General features: G+C 37.9%; 1 protein-coding gene across 5 annotated transcripts in view; it reads left to right on the top strand.

Annotated features, from left to right (window-relative positions):
• CUNH2orf76 (chromosome unknown C2orf76 homolog) overlaps nucleotides 1-22,831 on the top strand; it is an 84,136-nt gene that overhangs the window by 25,973 nt on the left and 35,332 nt on the right. For 4 of the 5 annotated variants that reach the window (XR_002478063.2, XM_021667919.2, XM_064382834.1 and 1 more), the window contains exons 3-4: nucleotides 18,622-18,672; nucleotides 22,053-22,090. Coding sequence is in view for 4 of the 5 variants with exons in the window: in XM_021667919.2 (XP_021523594.2) it covers nucleotides 18,622-18,672; nucleotides 22,053-22,090 (89 nt within the window). In the remaining variant the exon portion in view is untranslated. The remainder of the gene's footprint in view (nucleotides 1-18,621; nucleotides 18,673-22,052; nucleotides 22,091-22,831) is intronic. The other variant, XM_021667920.2, reaches the window with a different exon arrangement.

Here is a 22,831-nt window from a genome sequence, read left to right as displayed (position 1 = left end):
TATTGCTTTATATCCAATGTAATTTTTTTCCTTTGACATGATTTCAAACTCATAGACAAGTTGCAAGAACAGGACAAAGAATTCCTAGATGCTCTTCACACAGATTCCCTGTGTTAACATTTTGTTATATTTGTTTTATTCCTGTGGAGGCCAAAGCAACTCCATCTTGGATGCTGATCTGCCATATTGACTTCTCATTAGCCCCAGTTTTGAGATGCCTGTAAGATTTCCAGGTTATATAGTATTCCTTGTGTAAGAACAGGTACTTACTGTAAATCCTGACCTGAGGTCAGACAACCTTGGAGTTATTGTACGTTGCTTGTCCTACACATCCCTTCAGAATCACCGTTTCCCTATGATATAAGCCCTGGGTCTGGGGGTTAGTGGCATGTGGATCCATTGTCTTGTCCTGCCAAAGCCTGAGACAGAAACATGGTTTCTGTTTGTAAGTTCTCATTAAATGTGTCTTTCTAAGAAACTGAATATGTCAGCCACTTTCTTCAGCCTGTCAGCTTCCTCGGACTTTTAGGAGTGGGTTCACATAGATCTGCTCACCTTGAAACAATTCCGCTTACTCTCTTCCCTCTCTTCTCTTCTTTCTCTCTCATTCTGCCCACCCACTAGATTAGGTAGCATCCTCAACAAAGAATAAAATTTTAGAGAAGTGACAAGACAAAGGAAATGGACTCTGAATTTCTAAGGGTGACAACTTGTGAGAAGGTGAGCAACTGACAGATAGAGGCTAATGAGTAAAGCTCGTTAATGTGGATTCTCTTGTGCCATCTCCAGACTTATAAGGGTCTAAGGTTGTCTTCAGTGGTTAACCTTTGTTTTCCCTGGTAGAGAGGTGGGCAGGATACCTTTTGTCTTTGTAAATCTATTATTTGTCCTGATTTTAGGTAAACAGCGGGAGGGCTGAGAGCTTTCCTCCATCTGCTGCTGTTTAATTGCCCTTATCTCAAAACAGTCCTTATGCTAAAGAGGCATATTTTGGGGGACACTTCCTGGTCTCTGACAGCGTCAATTAGAAAGTGTCCTGCTTTTGAAAGGTCGTGACCCAAAGCATAGTCAGAGTTTGAAACAGAAACAAATCCCTAGTTTTTTATTTTGTAATCTTTGCGTATTATGGGCTGCAGTGTTTCTTAATACAGCAAGTGCTGTGATGTTCTTCGTACACTGCAGACTAAGTTCTTGAAGTCCTTGAGAATAAGATGTATTTTCAAGCTGCTACAATGACTGGAAGACGTCATTTTTCCAGGATCATGGTGTTCTTTTCTTCTCAGGTACTACAGACGCCTTCCCCAGCAGAGCAGTGGTACTGGTCAGTGAGATGCTCAGACCTGCCTCCTCACACCTTTCACCTGCAGTGGGAATAACAGCCACTGCTTCTTTTAATTGTGCACTTAGGGAAATGTGTTCCACTGACTAAAAGGTGACCTTTTGGGGTACAGACTTATTTGAGTTGTGGGCTCTGTGTCCAAGCGTATTTTTGTCATCTGATTTGAGATACTGTGGAACTCTGAAAGGTTGGTGGGTCACATATTTGCCTTTTATACGTAACAAAGACCAGATGGTTTGATAGTGAGGGATTTTTGAAATATGTAATAATAATGGTAGCAAATAGTACTATGTATCAGGTAATATGCTAAGAATTTTACCTAGATTATCTCATTTCATCCTCATAGCATCCCTCTAAATTAGGAACCATTTTACAGGTGAAGAAACTAAGGAACAGAGGTTAAGAAGCTTGCCTGGCCATGTGCAGTGGTTCATATCTGTAATCCCAGCACTTTGGGAGGTCAACGCGGGAGGATCCCCTGAGCCCAGGAACTCGAGACCAGCCTGGACAACATAGCAAGACCCTGTCTCTCCAAAAAAAAAAAAAAAAAAAAAAACTCACTGGGCATGGTGGCATGCATCTGTAGTGCCAGCACTCAGGAGGCTGAGGTGGGAAGATCGCTTGAGCCCAGGAGGTTGAGGCTGCATTGAGCTTTGATTGCACCACTGCACTCTAGTATGGGCCACAGGGCAACACTGTGTCTCAAAAAAAATAAATGAATTAAGAAAAAAAACTTTACTGATGTTGCATGGGTAATAAAAGGCAAAGCTGCAGATCAACCAGGTGTGTTAACTAACAAACATGTACTCTTATTAAACACTGCACAAAATTGATTCTTTATTCTTCTCTACTGTCTCACTTGGTTGGGTGGGAATCTCTGAAATAGATGGATGGACTCAGTGTCAAAAGGATCTTTGAATTTAGTTCATCTTGCTCTAGCATTTTGAATACTGAGTGCTATAGAGATTGTCTGACATAGTGGCATAGGGAATTTTGTGCAGATACAGAAATGGTCATTGTGAAGAAAGATCTCTTGAAGTTTTTTTTAACATACTTTATTGCCTTTCTTTTTAAATTAAATTTTATTTTTCGATCTTCCTCCCTCCCCAAGCCTTTCTAAATGTTCTTTTCTTTTGTAGTCATGTTTGGCATCCACAGGTTAACCTAGTCACCTGCCATCATTGTTTGTATTTTCTCCTCAGCCAAAAAGTTTTGGTTAGATTTTATTCATTCCCCGTTGAGAATCATGGACCTAGAGCATCAGGTCATCAAAACCTTAAGTCTTATAAATATAATAAATATAAACGTGTGTATTTACATATAAATATAATAAACCTATTGCTGATGTATGAGAAATTGATTTTTTTTTGTTTGTTTTGAGACAGAGTCTCGCTCTGTTGCCCAGATTGGAGCGCAGTGGCGTGGTCTCCGCTAACAACCTCCACCTCCCGAGTTGAAGCGATTCTCCTGCCTCAGCCTCCCGAGTAGCTGGGATTATAGGTGTGCACCACTATGTCCAGCTAATTTTGTATTTTTAGTAGAGATGGGGTTTCACCATGTTGGCCAGGCTGGTCTCAAACTTCTGATCTCAAGTAATCTGCCTGTCTCAGCCTCCCAAAGTGCTGAGGTTATAGGCATGAGTCACTGCACCCATCCTGGGAAACAGCTATTAATCAAATATGATCATAGAGGTATCTATAGATGACTATATTTTTTAGATTCAGAATACTAGACAAACCGGTTATCTAGGTAACATAAATTTATTTTAAGTATTCCTAATTTGGAAGCATTTTAATACTTATTAATACTTCAGATCTGGTTTCGAAATGTAAAGTTATCTCAACTATGAAAAAGAACACTGTGGAAGTTCTGTCCAACTGTCCATTTCAGTCTGATGTTTTTCTTATGGTTAGACTGGGCTTATGGGTTTTGGGGAGGAAGGTCACAGAGGCAGAGTGACTTTTATCAGATCGTATGAGAGGTGTACGCTTTCCACATGATGTGTGATTATTGATGTTGACTGTGATTAAGTGGTTGAAGTCACGTCAGTTTTCTCTAATATAAATGTACTCTTCTTTCCTTCCCTTTTCAAATTGTGCTTTTCAGAAGGAATTCATATCCACAGTTAAAAACTCGGGGGTTATGTTCTCCTTCCTTTAGAATAAAATGTTACAAAAATCCTTTGGAGTTCTGCATGGCAGGCTTTACTTTGTTGCTCAGATTGTTCTAGCTTTGGGAGCTCTTTTAGTGGCCTCCTGAGCTCCTTTGACATACGTCCCCAGTGTGTATGGGTGCATGTGTTCAGTATTTTTACTGTCTGGTACTACAGGATGCTCCAGGCTCACCTTGTACATGTCCTGTTCCTAGAATCAGCTTTATTTCCAAGGAGTCTCAGTTCTTTTTCACTGGAAAATGCTATTAGAAACCAGGATCTAGGTACTAGATGTTTTCATTACTACTAGAGTGTTATTTCTTTCTTTCTTTTTTCTATAGTAGATATCTAAAGACCAAGGGGTTTTATTTTAGACTGTCTCAGTTGATAGGGCAAATAAATTTATGTGTCTGTATTAACCTGTGCATATGCACACATCTACAAATATTTTAATATGTAACCATCTAGATGTAAATATGTTAAACATGAATTCTTACTGATCTTCCCATCTCTGATCCATTACCCAGTTGCTCATTCTAGCTTCCTTTCCTTGTTTATCTGTTAATTCCCACACCAACAGTGAGAAACATGGTTCCGCCTTTATTTAATTATTTAATTCTAGCATACAGGTATAGCAGTGTATCCCCATGGGAAGCAACTTGATACCAGTTAGATACAGTCCTTTTGTGCCGTTTGACCATAAGCACTATAGTCTTATAAAATCTGTTCATTCCCAGAGTTATTCAGGTCAGCACCTTTTCTTCCACTCCCTTCTACTCTCTTCAGTAAGGTTGTTGTAGCATTTGTAGTACAGATAGATTAGATTCTCTTGTCACCACCTGCATTCTTTCCTTGGATCCCCTGACTTCTTAAATAAACTTTTTCTTCTTTTTTTGATACAGGGTCTCATTCCGGTTGCCCAGACTGGAGTGCAGTGGTGCCATTTCAGCTTACTGCAGCCTCAACCTCCTGGGTTCAGGTCACTCTCCCACCACAGCCTCCTGAGCAGCTGGGACTACTGATGCATGCCACCATGCCTGGCTGACTTTTATTTTATTTTTTTATTTTTAGTAGAGACGGGGTTTTGCTGTGTTTCCCAGGCTGGTCTCAAAACTCCTGGACTCAGGCAATCTGTCCGCCTCAGCCTCCCAAAGTGCTGGAATTATGGGCGTCAGTCGCTGTGCCCAACCATCTCTTTCTTTTTTTTTTACTTTGCATACATTGAGGTTCACTCTTTGTGCTACAAAGTTCTATGGGTTTTGACAAATGGGTAATGTCGTGTAGCCACCCTTACAGTGCCATACAGAATAGTTTCACTGCCTAAAATATCCACTGTGCTTCACTTCTTTACCCTCTCCCTCCCCATGCTGCACCCTTGGCAACTACTGATTTTTTTCTTATCTCTGTATCTTTTTCAGAATGTTAATTGAATTGGAATCATACAGTATGTAACTTTTTCAGAATGGATTCTTTTACTTAGAAATATACATTAAAGGTGTCAGGCACAGTGGCTCAGACCTGTAATCCCAACAGTTTGGAAGGCGGAGGTAGGAGGATCACTTGAGCCTGGGAGTTTGAGACCAGACTGGGCAACACAGTAAGACCCCAGCTGTATATAAAAAAAAAAAGGAAAAAAAATGCATTGAGTATGCATTGAAGGGTACTTCATGTCTTTTTGCGACAAGCCATGTCTTTCTAATCTCCGTTAATCTGGAACAGTTCCCCACATTCTTTTGTTTTTCATTATATTGATTTTAAAAAAAAATTTAGGCAAGTGTCTTATAGAATGTTACATAATTTACATTTGTTTAGATTGTTTTCTCATGATTAGATTCAGGTTGATCAGTTTTAGCAAGTTTACCATGCAGATCAGGGGTTAACAAACTACAGCCTGTGGCCCATATATGTACCACTTTTGTGCTTCAGTGGTAGAGTTGAATGGTTGTGACAGAGACGGAGACTGGCCCACAAAGCCTGAAATACTGACTCACTGGCCTTTACCAAAATAGTTTGCTGGCCTTGATGTAGGTGATTCCTTCTTATCATATCACATCAGGAAGCACCGAATGTCAGTTTATCCCTTCCTTGGTGATACAGGTTTAAAGCCTTCGGCTAAAGGTACCATCCACCGGATTTTCCTGGTGTAAACGTGCCTTTCTAATTTATCAATAGTCTCTGGAGTGATGATCATTGAGACCATTTGTGTATCTTTTTTCTAATGGTTTGGCATTTATTGATGATCCTTATCTGAATCATTGGTAGTTGAAAAATGGTGGTTTTTCTAATTCTGTGATTCTCTCTACACATATTACTTGGCATTCTTCTGTAAAGAAACACTCCCTTGAAGTCTCTCTCTCTCTTTTTTTTTTTTTTTTGAAAGGAATACAATAATTTGGCTGTAGCACAGTTATAACATATTATTGCCTTATGGGGCAATTCCTTCAACACGTTGTTGAGGCATTGCTTTCTTGTTTTTTTTTTTTTTTTTTTTAATGGAGACTTGCTCTGTCACCCAGGGCTGGAGTGCAGTGGCACAATCTAGGCTCACCGCAACGTCTGCCTCTCGGGTTCAAGCAATTCTCCTGCCTCAGCCTCCTGAGTAGCTGGGATTACAGGTGCCCACCACCATGCCTTGCTAATTTTTGTATTTTTAGTGGAGACGGGATTTCACCATATTGGCCAGGCTGGTCTCGAACTCCTGACCTTGTGATCTACCCTCCTCAGCCTCCCAAAGTACTGGGATTACAGGCATGAGCCACCATGCCTGGCCCTTTCTTGTTTTAACTACTCTACTACAGGATGTATTGTAGATTCTTTCATTTTAGTAAGTAACTCTATAATTTTAATACACAAAATAATACTTGGCCTGGCGGCTCACACCTGTAATCCCAGTACTTTGGGAAGCCAAAGTGGGAGGATCGCTTGAGCTCAGGAGTTCGAGATCTGTCTGGGCAACATAGCAAGACTCTCATCTGTACTAAAAGTATTGGCCGAGCATGGTGCTACTTGGGAGGCTGAGATGGGAGGATTGCTTAGGCCTGGGAGGTCGAGGCTGCAGTGAGCCATGATTGTGCCACTGCACTTCAGCCTGGGCAACAGAGAAAACCCCCATCTAAAACAAAATAATATTTTATCGTCTCTGGCTATTAACCTTTGGAATGAGAGTATAACAGCAGAGCGGGTGTGCTAACCTAAGAATGGCAGGTGGTTTATTCTAGGGAGGGAGTAACAGTGGGACTGGGGAAAGTTAGAAAGGTTTCAGCTGTATCCAGATTGTTTTACTTAGTTAAAAAAAGAATAGTAAAAGTTCTAAAGTAATGTGACTACATGTAAATATTTGTAAAATCTGGTTGGTGGGTTAAATGAATTTTTTGTTCTATGTGCTTTTCTGTACTTTAAATTATTTTATAATTAAAGTCAAAAGCATGTGAATATAGCTTAGCCTTGGAATCTTACCATCATATCTGATAAGGATACCTTATCAGGTTAGAATGTTGGTGTATTGTTTTGATTATTAGGCGTTTGGTATTCTTTGTCCATGTAGATTAGTCATTGGCTTAGTTTTGTTTTTTTCCTTTGTTTATGCTTTCCCAAAGGTCTTCTAATGTAGATCCAGCATCCAATAATAAGTTACAAATTGTACCACTTCTATTTTTAGAGCCTTTACTGTGAGGCAAATAATTACTTTATTACCTATTGATATTTCAATAGTTTCCCACACTTTATTGATTCTTGTATTGAGATGTGTGTTTTAACATTTCAGACTCCCCTGGGGCATCCTAATTTCCAGTGGTATATTTGTTAAGTTGCCTGAATTTTTCCACTGATGTTTTTTATGGAGACTTAATTGTATGAGAAAAGTTAATGGTTACCTTCTCGTGACCGTCCTTTCTATTAATGAAATATTAAATCAGTTTTTGCAACATTCTGAAGTCTTAAATTCAAAGGTGGGAAAACATAAAATGAAAGAAAAACTCCATACAAATTGGGAAATAATTTTCAGAATATAATGGTTATGTCATAGACTTTTGCTTTCAGCCAAGATGGAGTCAGGCCAGGGGACCAGGCTTGCTCTTCTGCATGAAACAACTAAAAAAACTGTGTGTCATATATAAAAACAATCATTTCCCTGGAATCGGAGAAACAAACAAGGTGACCCCTATGATTGTGCCACTTGCCAGGCCACAGAGCAGGGAGAAGGAATTCAGGCAAAGCTGGGGGGTTCCATGAGTTTAGGAGTCTGAGCTGGCAGTCTGGAAAGGAACCTGGAGAGTTCACAGGGCAGCGTACAGGAACATAGAGAGCTGTACAGAGAGATGGGGAGCTCTGAAGATTTGCAGAGCATCTTTGAATATATGCAGAGTGTGAGTCTTCAGTTGTGTATGGATCAGTGCAAGCATGTAAAGAAACCACTGGAAGTCTGGGAAACAACCACCTAAAAGTAGTAGAATGAAAAATGCTTGGAGCTCATACAGGGCTGGGAAGTTTTTGTTCTACTCATTGGAGTGGAAACCTTGTTATTCACAGGTTATTGGGCAGAGTATCCAGAAGGAGGTTGCTGTAGTAGTTGGGCAAAATTAGCTGTAGACTAAATTCTGCTCTGGTCCCACCTAACAAAGTTCAGAAACACAACTTGAAAGGATCAAACTGTTTCCAAATAATTTAACTGTGTCCCAGAAGGAAGCTTATAGGAATACAAAAATATCCAGCACTCAACAAGATAAAATATACAGTGTCTAGAACTTACCAGGTATGCAAAGAAGCAAAAATGTTTGATCCATAATTAGCAGAAAAAAAAATCAATCAATTGAAACCAATGCAAAAATACTGCAGATGATAAAGTTAGTAAACAAAGATAATGGAGATAATTATGACTATATTGCAAATGTTCAAGAAGATAGAGGAAGGATTGAGCATGTTAGCAATGGAAGATATTTAAAATACCTGAATTGAAAATGCAGTGTCTGAGATGGGTATACACTGGGCAGGATTAGTCTGCAGATTAGATGCTACAGAAGAAAAGATTAGTCAACTTGAAAACATAGCAACAAAACAATCTAAAATGAAACACAAAAAGACTAGAAAAACTAAAGCAGTGGGGAGGTATGGGACAACTTCTAGTAGCCAAATATACATGTAATTGGAGATGGTGAAGGAGAGAGGGACAGGGGACAGAAGATACATTTGAAGAAATAAGACAGAAGATACAATTATGATGAAAACTGAGAGACTCACAGTTCCAAGCAGTTCAACAAATCCCAAGCAAAAGAAACATGAAGAAAGCTACACTGAGGCATACCATAATCTAATTGCTTAAGTGATGATAAAGAAAAAAATCTTAAAAACAGCAAGAGAAAAAAGAACACATTACATAAAAAGGAAGAAAGATGAATTTATCAGCCGACTTCTCATCAGAATCAACGGATGCCGGAAAGAAGATACTGGGGTAAGTTCTTTAAAGCAGTTAAGGGATGAAGGCAACATGAAGATGCTTTCAGACATACCAAAGCAGGAAGCTTTCATCACTTGGAGAGCTGTACTGTAAGAAGTGTTAGAAGACCTTCTTCAGGCATAAGGAAAATGATACCAGATGGAAATCTGGATGTACACAGAGAAATAGAGAGTACTGGGAATGGTAAATAGAATAAATATAAAATATTTTTTCTTATTTTAAAAATAATTTAAAAATATGTTTGGGCATTTAAAGAAACACAATAACAATGTATTATGGGTTTTGTGGGAAATTTATGACAGCAGTAGCATGAAGTCCAGCAGAGGAGAAATGGAAAAATCTTTTTTTTTTTTTTTTTCTCTTTTTTTTTTTTTTTTTTAATTGCATTTTAGGTTTTGGGGTACATGTGAAAAACATGCAAAGTTGTTGCATAGGTGCATTCATGGCAGTGTGATTTGCTGCCTCCCTCCCCCTCACCCATATCTGGCATTTCTCCCCATGCTATCCCTCCCCAACTCCCCCCCCCCGCTGTCCCCCCCACTCCCCCGCCGCTGTCCCCCCCACTCCCCCGCAACAGACCCCCGTGTATAGTGCTCCCCTCCCTGTGTCCATGTGTTCTCCTTGTTCAACACCCTCCTATGAGTGAGAACATGTGGTGTTTGGTTTTGTGTTCTTGTGTCAGTTTGCTGAGAATGATGGTTTCCAGGTTCATCCATGTCCCTACAAAGGACGCGAACTCCTCATTTTTAATGGCTGCATAATATTCCATGGTGTATATGTGCCACATTTTTTGCTATTACAAAGTGTTATGGTATTATTTGGAGGTAGACTGATAAAGATGTTTACTGTAAACCTCAAAGCAACTCCCGCCTCCTAATTCCACAATCTAAGGGCTACAGCTAATGAGCTAACAAAAGAATTAAAATGGAATCATTAAAGATTGTCAAATAGACAATCCAAAAGAAGATAAAAAAAAGGAATTAGAGAACACATGGACAAATTAAAAAGAATAACAATACTTTAACCATATCAATAATATACATTAAAAGTAAATGGTCTAAATACCCCAATTAAAAGACAGACATATCATAGGAAGTCCCAATTATACATTGTCTATAATAAATGTACTTTAAAGATAAAAATCAAGAATAGAAGGATGAGAAAGTTATACCATGCTAATATGAATCCAAAGAAAGGTGGAGGGACTGTGTTCATGTCAGATGAAGTAGATTTTAGAGCAAAATATTACTAGGCATAAAACTATCACTTCATAATGATAAAGGCATCAACTAAGAGGACGTAATGATGTGCCTAACACAACAGAATTCCAAAATAAAGGAAGTAAAAATTCATGGAACTGCAGGGAGAAATAGATGAATTGAGTAAATAGACAATCAGAAAACCAGTAAGGATCCAGAGAACTTAAAAACACTAGCAACCCAGTCAACTGAATTGACATTTATAGAATCTTGCATTCAACAATAACAGAATTTACACATTTCTTTCAAATGCACATGGAACCTTTATCAATAGTTCAGACTTCATGCTATAAAATAGTCTTAATAGATTTTAAAGGATTCAGATTAGACAGTGTCTGTTTTCTGGCCACAATGGAATTAGATTAGAAATCAGTAACGGAAAGATCTTTGGAAAAATCTCCAAATGTGTGGAAACCAAATAACACACTTCCAAATAGCCTACGGGTCAAATCAGAGATCAAAAGGGAAGGTATTTGAACTGAATGGAAATGAATATACAACTTTTCAAATTTTGGGGGTTGCATGTAAAACAGTACTTAAAAGAAAGTCTATAGTACTCAAACACCTAAATTTTAAAAAAGGGTTTAAATCAATGATTTCAGTCTAGTTTCTTAAGAAACTAGAAACGGAAAAGCAAATCAAACCTAAAATAATCAGAATAAAAGAAATAATAATTATCACAGCAGAAAATAGAAAAACCATAGAGTAAATCAATAACAGTCAAAGTTGGTTCTTCGAGATCAATAAAATTGAGAAAGCTCTAGGCAGACTGATCAGGAAATAAAAGAGAGAGAGAAGATACAAGTTATCAGTATCAGGAGTGAGAGTTGTCATATCACTGCAGACTTTCTACCGATATTAAAAGAATAATAAGGGAATATTCTTAACAATTTAATGCTAATAAATGCATTATCCTAGATAAAGTGGGCAAGTTGTTCGAAAGACCCAAACTATCAAAGCTCACTCAAAAAGAAACAGATAGCCTGAACAACTCTGTATTTTAAAAGGAATTATGGTTAAAAAAACACTTCCGCAAAGAAAGCTCCAGGCCCAGATGGTTTCACTGGTATATTCTACCATATTTTTAAGAAAGAAATAATTTCAATTCTATAGAGATTCTTCCAGAAGAAGGATGGGAGCCAGGCACGGTAGTTCTTCCCTATAATCCCAGCTATTCGGGAGGCTGACGCAGGAGGATCTCTTGAGGCCAGAAGTTTGAGACCAGCCCAAGCAACATAGGGAGATACTGTCTCTTAAGAAAAAAAAATGGCAGGGGGGATATTTTTCGACTCATTCTCTGAGGCCGTTCTTACCCTGATATGAAACTAGAGAAAGCTGTTAGAAGAAACTAAAGCTACCAGCCAATATCTGTCATGAATGGAGATGTAAAAATTCTTACTCAAACTTTAGTAAATCAAATCCAACAATATTTAAAAAGGATAATACATCATGAGTGTGTTAGTCTGTTTGCATTGCTATAAAGGAATATCCAAAGCTGTGTAATTTATAAAGAAAAGAGGTTTATTTAGCTCTCAGTTCTGCAAGCTGTACACAAAGCCTAGTGCTGGTATGTGCTTCCAGTGAGGCCCTCAGGAAGCTTACTATCATGGTGGAAGGCAAAGGGAAGTCAGCATGCCACATAGCATGTCACATGAGAGAGGAAGCAAGAGAGAGGGAGAAGATAGGCCCCTTTTTTTTTTTTTTTGAGACAGAGTCTTGCTGTGTTGCCAGGCGCCAGGCTGGAGTGCAGTGGCACAATCTCGGCTCACTGTAATCTCCACCTCCTGGGTTCAAGCAATTCTCCTGCCTCAGCCTCCCAAGTAGCTGGGACTACAGGCGTGTGTCACCACACCCAGCTAATTTTTGTATTTTTTAAGTAGAGATGGGGTTTCATCACGTTGGCCAGGATGGTGTCTATCTCTTGACCTTGTGATCCATAAACAACTAGATCCTACGTGAGTAATAGAGGAGGAACTCATCCATTATATCATGGAGAGCACCAATCCAAACACTTCTCACTAGGCCCATCTCCAACATTGGAGTTACATGGCAACATGAGATTTGGAGGTGACAAAACATCCAAACTATATCAATGACCATGTAGGGGTTGATCCTAAGAATGCAATGCTGGGTCCACAGGGAAAAAAAATCATGTAATTCATCATATTAATAGTGAAGAAAAGAAAACTGTAAGATTATTTTAATTGAAGACAGAATCCAAAATCCATTTCTGCTAGAAACTCTTTTCAAACTAGAAATAGAAGAGAACTTCCTCTACCTGATGAAGGGTATTTATGAAATGAAAAACTGTTGCCTAACATCATACTTAATAGTGAAAGACGGAGTGCTTCTCTCCTAAGGTAGCAATGTCTGCTCATCATCACTGCTATTCAACATTGTACGGCAGTTCTAGCCAGTTCATTAAGGCAAGAAAATGAAGTAAAAGGCAACCGTGTTTGAAAGGAGGGTGTGAAACTGTCATTATTCACAGGCAATATGATTATGCAGAAAATCCTACAAAATCTATACAAATACTACCAGAACTTACAAACTGAGCCTAGCAAGGTTATAAGATATAACATCAGTATACAATAATTAATTGTACTTATAGTTACAAGCAGTATACAGTGGGAAACTGAAAAAAATAATAAAACATCAAAAAACATGAAATACTTAGATACATTTGATAGAAGCGTAAGACTTTTACTCTAAAAACTTTAAATATTACGGAGAGAGATTTAAAGAGACCTAAGTAAATGGAGACATATACTGTGGATCAGAAAACTCAAAACTGTGAAGATGCCATGTCTCAAACTGTGGTATTGATTCCAGTCCTAATCAAAGTTTCAGCAGGCTTTTTTTCCCTTTCAGATAATACCAAGCTTATTCTAAAATTTATAAGGAAAGGCAAAAGACCTAAAATAGTCATAACTCACAAAAAGAAAAGAAAAAAGTTGAAGAAATTACACTACCTGATTTCATGACTTACTGCTATGAAGTTATAGTAATCAGTACTGCATGTGTGGTGTTGGTGTGTAGATAAACATATACATTGATGGGAAGCAGAGTCTAAAGACAGGCACACAGATGTGTTACATTAATTTTTGCTCAAGGTATTTTTGAGGAGAGTTTAATTTTCCCAAACAAGGTATTAGAACAATTTGAAAGCCATATGCAAATAAATGAACCTCAGTGCTTACCTCCTACCATGTACAAAAATAACTCAAAACTGGCCAAGACCTAAATGTAAAAGGTAAAACTATAAAATATCTGTAAGAAAACAGCAACAAACCGTAGGGACTTTGATTTTCATCAAAATTTCTTAAATACAGCACAATAAACACAAACTGTAAAAGAAAAAATCAGTCGGGCTTTAGCAAAATTAAAAACTTTTCCTTTTCAAAATATACTAAGAAAATGAAAAACCAAACCACAGATGTGGAGAAAATATTTATAAAACATGTCCAACAAGGAACTATTATTTAGAATAATAATAATTAAAACCAAAACTAAAACCTCTTATAACTCAATAAAACTCAATAAGAAGACACACAGCGCAATTAAAAGTGGGCAAAAGATTTGAAGACACTTCACTAAAGAAGACATGTATGGCAGAAAAGCATATTAATGCTCATCATTAGTCTTTGGTGAAATGGAGATTAAAACCACAATGATATTATACAACACATCCACAAGATTGACTGCAATTAAAAGGAGTAACTGAGGCAAGTTTTGGCTAGGATGTGGAAGAACTGGAACTCTCACATACCACTAGTGGGTATATTAAAAGAAACAGCTACTGCTCTGTCTCGCCTAGGCTGGAGTACAGTGGTGCAATCATAGCTCACTACAGCCTTAACTCCTGGGTTCAAGTGATTCTCCTGCCTCAGCCTCCTGAGTAGCTGGGACTACAGACACCAACCACCATGTGTTTTTTTTTTTTTTGGGTGATGGAGTCTCACTCTGTCACCCAGGCTGGAGTGCAATGACATGATCGCGTCTCACTGCAACCTCTGGTTCCTGGGTTCAAGTGAGTCTTCTGCCTCAGTCTCCTGAGTAGCTGGGATTACAGGTGCCCGCCACCATGCCCAGCTAATTTTTATATTTTTAGCAGAGATGGGGTTTTACCATGTTGGTCAGGCTGGTCTCCAACTCCTGACCTCAGGTGAGCCACCTGCCCTGGACTCCCAAAGAGCTGAGATTACAGCTGTGTCTTTGTTTAACTTTTATTTTTGTAGAGACAGGGTCTCGGTACATTGTACAGACTGGTCTTGTACTCCTGGACTTAAGTGATCCTCCCGTGTTGGTCTTTCAAAGTGCTAGGATTCCAGGTTTGAGCCACTGCACTCGGCCAGCAATTTCTTAGAAAGCTAAACATATACCTACTATATGATCCAGCCTTTCCACTTCTAGGTGGAATGAAAGTATGTGCCTGTGAAAACTGAAAGTAATTGTCTCCATGTGAATGTTCCCAGCTTTATTTGTAATAGTGCAAGATAGCAGTATTATACTACTAGCACAATTATGCTCTTTTAGCATAAGGAACGTGTTTGCTTTTTTCCACTTCCTTTGCAGGCATCTTTATATGTATTTTTGCCAAAGCTCTTATCTCACTGGAATGTGTCTAATGTCTAATCTGTCTTTCTGCCACTGTGGAAGATAACGGCTTTAGTTCCCACCCTTCTCAGTGCTGCAGGAGGGGAGACGAGGGGGCTGGATTCTGGTCCCTGCTCTTGACACCTTGGGCTGACCAGGCAGTTCTTGAGACTTCAGTGTTCTCCTCTGGCAATTGTAGGCGTTAAATTATATGTATTCTTTCGTGGATATTTTTGAGCACATGCTGTGTACCAGGCACGATTTTAGGTCCTGACAACACAATGAAGAAAACAGGCTGTGGTCCCTGCCCTCATGGAACCAGTTTGTGTTAATTTGTTATGTGCTGGATATGGTCCTGGGTTTTGAGAGGACAGCCCATGTTTTGTTTTTTCTTTTTTTTTGAGACAGAGTTTTGTTCTTCTTGCCCAGGCTGGAGTGCAAGGGTGCGATCTCGGCTCACTGCAACCTCTGTCTCCTGGGTTCAAGTGATTCTCCTGCCTCAACCTCCCAAGTAGCTGGGATTAAAGGCAGACACACTATGCCTGGCTAATTTTGTATTTTTAGTAGAGATGGGGTTTTTCCATGTTGGTCAGGCTGGTCTTGAACTTCTGACCTCAGGTGATCCACCTGCCTCGGCCTCCCAAAGTCCTGGGATTACAGGCACGAACTGTGCTTGGCCGACAGCCCACGTTTTTATCTCGAGGAATTTATGTATTCATAGGAAATGGAGACAAAAATAAGTTAAAAGACGAAACTATAAATGTAAAACATGTTACGAAGGAAACAATATCAGAGGAGACCCTGCTTTAGGCAGGGTTGTCAGAAGAGGCGGCACTTCGTTAAGATTTAAAGGCAGGAAGAGAAAGGGTGCTCGCTGTGTCCTGGTCGTTGTCTCTTCTCTCAGAAGTCTGGACTGAACATAAGACTGATTTGATTTCTTCAGTTGTAGACATCTCTAAATGATAATAGCTTCATGGGGCCATCTGTTCTTCACCTCACCGCTTTCTTCAGGGAGTTTCATTGTCTAATTCAGGATATATAAATGGCAATACATTAAATGGAATTAATTCTCCTTTCTGATGTTTAATGAATACTTCTTTGGCCCATAATTCACAAACGATTGAGGCACAAGAAGAATAAAATGAAGTGTATATCCTCTGGTAAGCCTAAGCCAGAGCTTTCATAAATTGGTGTCTAGCAGGCAAATCCTGAATCCAAATGGGTTTCTCTTGGCCTATAGTATTTTAAAAGTTAAGAAATTTCACCTAAAACCTTAGACTTGTGGCATTGCCATTTAAATCTTTAGGTGTGGCCACTCCAGGCTCATGTTCCTACAGCCCTGTGATCAGTCAGTACTGACTGGCAGAGCCCCCTTTGATGGCGTGTGCTCTCAGATCTCACTGCTTCTCCTTGTTTGACCTGCTTCACTCACCTGTTGTCACCTGTCTGGCCCCCGTGTGAATTTGTTTGACTACGAATCATCTCAGGGGAATTTTTTTGTTTTGTGTTTAAATATCTGTGCCTGGTACCAGCCGGCTTTGAGTTGGATCCACTTGTGCCGGGCTGGGTGATTCTGATGTGCAGCCAGGGTGAGGACCACACTCCTAGGACTGTAGCACTGGCTGTAAATGCACTTTTGTTACAGCATTCGCCACTGGAGCACACGCTGTCGGGAGTGGGTGGCTCCTCTTTTACTCTGTTCCTAGGATACCTAGTAGTAGGTGCTTTAAATACTTGTAACATAAATGAATAAATTATATTTTAATTTGATATGTATTTGACCTTGGAAAAGCATTTTTTAAAAACCCACATTTCCTGACTAGGTGCAGTTGCTCACGCCTGTAATCCCAGCACTTTGGGGGTGAGGTGGGAGGACTGCTTGAGCCCAGGAGTATTAGATCAGCCTGGGCAACCTAGTGAAACCCGTCTCACACACACAGACACACACAAAATGCCAGGACTATGGGCATGATGGTGAGTGCCTGTAGTCCCAGCTACTTGGGAGGCTGAGGTGGGAGGATTGCTTGAGCCCAGGAGGTCAAGGCTACTGTGAGCATAATCACATCCCTGCACTCCAGCCTGGGCAACAAAGCAAGACCCTGTCTCAAAAAACCTCTACATTTCTTAATTTAGATACGTGGATTTTTTTGTTTGTTTTTAGTTGTCTTTAGTAGGTAATACATTTATGTGGTTTTAAGATCAAAATGGAAAAAGGAATATAGTGAAAAGTCTCATTTCCCCTTCTGGTCCCTGTCTGACCAGTGCACTAACCCTGTGCCCTCCCTACCCCCCAGTCAGCAAGTACAAGCAAATCCAACCATATATTCTCATTTTACCCCCTTTTTACCCTAAAGGTGGCTTCCTAAAAATAATGTTCTCTCTTTAGGCTTGACATATCTTGAAGATGTTATTGTGTTAGTAGAGAGCTTCCTTTTCTTTTTTTTTTTTTTTAACAGTTGAAAAGTATTTTTCATTGTTTGGACATATTATGATTTACTTAACAAGTACCTAATTGAAAGATATTTGTATTTTTCCTTATATTTCTGCTGTGAGAAATGCTGCAGTTAATACCCTTCTCTGTATGTCATTTTATAATCACACGTGTGCATAGTATAGCTCTATGATAATAAATTTCTGGCTGGGTACGGTAGCTCACACCTGTAATCCCGGCACTTTGGGAGGCCAAGGCGGGCAGATTGTTTAAATTCAGGAGTTTAAGACCAGCCTGGGCAACAAAGTGAGACCCTGTCTCAATCAATTAATCAATAAATTCATTCATTCACTCATTCATCCTGAAGTGGAATGGCTAGGTCAAGGACTATACACATATGTGATTTTGATATATGTTATACATTTCTCTGTTGGGTGTTGTACCAGTAGATCTTATTAATTAAAATTAGTACTGGCATTTGGAATATGTTTTTAAAAGAATATTTACTGTGTTTTGTTTTGTTGTCTTTGTGGAGTTAGAGGAGTTATTTTGTTGGTTATATGAATTTTGGTAAGAGTAGTAAGATTGTTCTAGATCATTGGTTTCCACTAATGGCCAAAGACTCATAAGGGGTTCTCAGATTCATATGCTAAACAAACATCAGCCATATATATATATATATATATACACACACACACACACACACATATGTCTTCCATATATATATATATGTATGTCTCACACAAGTGTATTAGTATATATTTTAGCTATACATAGATACTGTTGTCTTTAATGAAATTAAAAATTATTTTAATAGTGTTACTGAAGTCTTAGTTCAGATAGTAACAGCTCAACATCTTGTCAATGGTTCTAATATTTTAGATGGCGATATGGTTTGGCTGTGTCCCTACCCAAATCTCATTTTGCATTGTAACTCCCATAATCCCCACCTGTCATGGGAAGGACCTGGTGGGAGGTATTGAATCATGGAGGTGGGTTTTTCCCATGCTGTTCTTAACGATAGTGAGTGTCATAAGATCTGATGGTTTTATAAAGGGCAGCTCCCATGCACAGACCCTCTTGCCTGGTGCCATGTAAGACATGCCTTTGCTCCTCCTTCACTTTCCATCATGATTGTGAGGCCTCCCCAGCCCATTAAATATCTTTTTTTTAAAAAATAGATTACCTAGTCTTGGATATTTATTTATAGTAGTATGAAAATGAACTAATATAGATGGCCCTTGGATTTCAGTGGTGTATTCATTCTATGTTCTATCAGTTTTTTCAAAGTAACTTAGTCTGTAGATAGAGAAGAATAGAATCAACAGACTATGCATGTTCTATGAGTGCCTGTTTACTTATTGTGTAATAAAAATAATCTTTCTCTTGTAGATGTCCCTTTAAGGACCAGTCTGCCACCACCATTCAGAAATTATAAATATGGTAACCAATTTTTTATTTTTTAAAATATATATGAATACAATTTTGCATTAGTTTGTTACAAACTTAAGTTTTGTTTTCAAAAATGATTGACTATCTGTAAATAAAAACCAATTTGGAAGTTTATTTAGAAATACAGGAATCCTATTATATTGCTCAAGTCCATTGCAATAGGAAGTGGAATATTTGCAAGGAAAGCATGTTTGGCAAAACTGTGTTTAAAATGCATTTCTCTGCCAGGTAATTAGAAAAGGAAAAACGATCGAAGATTAAGAATTAAAAGAAGGGATTTAACATTTTAAATGCCAATAATTTGAGCATATTATATAGTGTGTTTTATATGGTACAATTGATGATTTAAAAGTGGAGTAATAAGGCAAGAAGCTAGATGTCATTCATTATTTGTTGTAAAGGTGGCACAGTTATTAACCTTCAGCAGAGTGACACTCACAAAACTTTGAATTTGAGACTTCATTTGAAAGGTATGATGCACTTAATAAATATTTCTGTTAATTGATGCAGACATTTTAAAGTATCAATTTTTTATTACCTTAGATTATTTTTTTTGGAGTGGCTTTTCATTCTGTTCTCATTTGATAGAACAACTTATGACCTAAAATCCTTTGAAATCACAGTCTTCACCGTGTGTATGCATTTTAATATCCAGAAACTAATTGTGAGGTTATAAGGGGTAGTCAAGCAGAAGTTGAAGGCACTGAGTGGAAAGCACTTTGATTTATTGGGCTTAAAGAATTTACATACTCAATATTGAATAAGATAAAGGAATAAAAAGCATGATTAAGGCAAATATGAAACTTCTCAATTGTGGCTTTCAAGGCTTTCAAAGTATAATGTCTTGAAATATAGGCTTAAACTTGAATCAACTTACAGATGCCATTTTAAATTAGAATAGTTACATATGGTTTCCTTTTTCATGGTGTGTGTTTTGTGTACGTGTATGCAAAGCTGTGTTCCATGTAAGTTCTTTTGAAAGAAATTTTATGTAATAAAAGCATTAGAATATCCAAGTTGCTAAGCATTATTGTGGTAGATAATGTACCTTTTAGGCTATTCTACCTTATTAGCATCCTTCTGTCCTAGAATTTCTATACTATTCACATGAATTGTCAGAAAAAATGAATACATTTATCTATGAAGAAATTATAGAACCACTTGAGTTTTGATAGACTTCAAGTGGCTTTGTCTGAGTTTGGCTCTTTAACAATCTTCTGCTTTGTGTTGAACAAGAAAGGCTGTAGTATTATTTTCACCTGTCATTGTCATCCAGGATTGCCACCTCATGGTCTGTGGGACAGAGCACTTTGTTGGCTGTTAGGGAGTGGAAAGAGTGTGGAGTCAGATTTCAGTTTTGCCAGTTACTATCTCCCTCCCCTAGGGCAAAGCGCTGGTTCTCTCTGCCACCAAGAGCCTGAGATTTCTCAGAGCCCTCCTCCTATTTAATTGGCATCCACATCTATTGACTGACCACGTATGCTACTCATCTTTAAATCCCTATTGTCTAGACAGTAGGGCACACAAAAATGTGGTTGTTGTAAAGTGTGGACTGCTCATCCCTATCTATTTCATAAAGCTGTGCGTGATGCTCCACAAATATAAGATGCTATGTTGATGAGGTTGCTTTCCTCAAGGAATTTGTATGAAGGAAACAATGCCCACAGGTGTTGTTTGTGATAATTACAAGGATTATTTTAAAGATTCAAGAACAAGGGAAATAGCTTATTCAGCACAGAAAGGGACATTAATACATCTCTTTGCTGGTTTGTCATTTCTTCTTTCTTACCCACTCCTCATGCCACACCCCTTTCTGTTGGAGAGAAAAATCTGGCAAAAACTTCTGTTCAAAACATTTCTTTTTCTGCTAAAATATATAGCCATTTAATTGTGTGTTGGCCAAACCTATTAGAACAGCAGGATTTCTAGTTTAAAGGCTCATTAGCAAAATATATAGAACATGATTAATATTTAGTAAGATCAGACTACAGTTTTGCAGGTTGATTGTAATAGACTAAACTCCTGTTATTTAAAAAATTACTATTGACTTCTTCACTTGTCTCAAATAATAAACATATCTATAGTAAGATAAAGAGCATGATAGATAAGTCAGAATACTAGATAAGCTGAAAGTCAACTTTATTTTCTTACACACATTGTAAGCTTACTTTTAGCAACTATGGTTTCTTTACATCCCTAATATGCATATTTTACTTAGGTTATATTTATTTTTATTTCTTAGGAATACAGAGTCTAAGGATTATGTTGACCTTGCAAGAAAAATTGCAATAGATAACTGGAAGTTGACTATTTAAAATAATGATCAAATTCAGGGTGCTAGTTCTTACCTCGATAACCACCTTATTCTGTATTATGAGAACATAGTTAAATAAGGCCTGTTTTTAAAATAGATTCTTTCCTATTCAAAACCTAAAATACAAAAAAAGAAATTAAAAAAAAATAGATTCTTTCATTTCATGTCACTGTTGGAATTCCTTGTTACAATGTGATTGATAGGAATGAGTTTTAGATTAAGGTTGGGAGTTTAGTCAATAATACATTATAATCATAATGCATTCATTAAATGGTTAAATAAAAATGAGTAAAGAATTGGAAACTTTTTGAATTTCAACCTGTTGAATGGCTGCATAAATTATATAATTAAGGGCTGATTGATTGTCGCTGAATTAGAATTTTACCCAAGTAAGGAGAAATTACTTACTGGAAATGCACAGTGTAGCCCGACTTTAAGATAAACAGATTAAAGAGTGAAGTTGGGTTTGAATAGAGCAGATTAAATGGTGTGAGCCCGTGCAGTATTTACAAACCGTGAGACAGATATTAATATTCTTGGGGCATTAGCAGCCTTGCTCAGATTACTGGTGGTCCTCGATACAGTGTTTGAATTCTGAGATGGTAACACCTGTATCATCATTTGCTCTTGTCATTGTATCTCATCTGAGTAGATTTTTTTGAACTGCATTTGTTAATGTCTATTTTAAGACTTTTTTTCTTTTGACATTATTTGCTAATCCTGATCTGTAGTGACTCCAAAAAACAAGATACAGTACTGTGATTCTCTTGTCTTCCATTCTAAGAAAAAATGTGCTGAGCTGACGTAAAATTCTGACATACACTGCTGTGTGTCAAAGACCAAGGCTTTAAAAGACAAAGAAAGATCTTTTACTTCGATTTTAATTATCTACAAAATTAATTTTTCTTTTACTGTATGGTATACTTCTGAGTCTGGTTATAAAACAAGAACTTACACTTCTCAATTTCATAGCCACCCTCTCCTCTACTCATTTTAATAATTTGAAAAGAAGTTTAGAATAAACTGTGTAAAAAGATAACTCGCTTTTTTCTTTCAGATACACTGAAGATTGTTCATCAAGCCCATAAATCAAAGGTATGTTCCGCAGGTACAGTATCTGGCAGATAGCAAGTAATCAAGGTTGGTTGAATTTGTGAATAAATGAATGAATACATGTGCATCTGAAATATTTCCCATTATAATAGCGCTTTCTATTTTGTAGGTACCCTTTCTACCACCTTAGCATTTTCACTGAAGAAAAAATAAGCTGTTTCCTGTTAGTAGTAGGTCCTTTTTTAAAAAGTGTTAATCAAAAAAAAAGTATACCATATTTTGTTTATGAAGCACATATTTAACATAAAATAAGCATAAAACTTGGAAAAGTGAATTCATTTTACAGATAAACTACCTATTACTTCTCAATCCAGTCTCTTGGATTTTCTTAATTCTGTACCAGAACAAAAGGGCCAGAAGCAGATGCAGATAATTCACTTGTTCTGATTTGATCCTTGCTGTGTATAAGAGAAGGCACAGAACTGTGGCTCTGGGAGCACACCTTTTAGCTCCACCAAGGTCATGGCCTACAGTCCTGAAGTTGCCTTTCCCAAAGAGAGCTGTTTGTTTATGGGTTTATTGTGTGTTTATATTTCTGTTTTTATGAAGCCACAATCAAATATTTGTTTATCATACACACAGAGCAGAGTGATCTTTTTTCTTTAATCACAGAGGCCTTCTATAGAGTCCTTATTAAAGTCCTTTTGGCCTCCATCCAGAAGCTAAGCAGGGTAGGACCTGGCTGTTCACTGAAGCAGTAATCTTACCGTATTATATAAACTA

Source organism: Aotus nancymaae, unplaced genomic scaffold (assembly GCF_030222135.1).
Source record: "Aotus nancymaae isolate 86718 unplaced genomic scaffold, 86718_ANA_hifiasm-v0.15.2.pri h1tg000029l, whole genome shotgun sequence".
NCBI classification, from domain to species: domain Eukaryota; kingdom Metazoa; phylum Chordata; class Mammalia; order Primates; family Aotidae; genus Aotus; species Aotus nancymaae.
The sequence above is the reverse complement of the archived record's forward strand: the minus strand, read 5'-3'. Positions and strand labels throughout refer to the sequence as shown.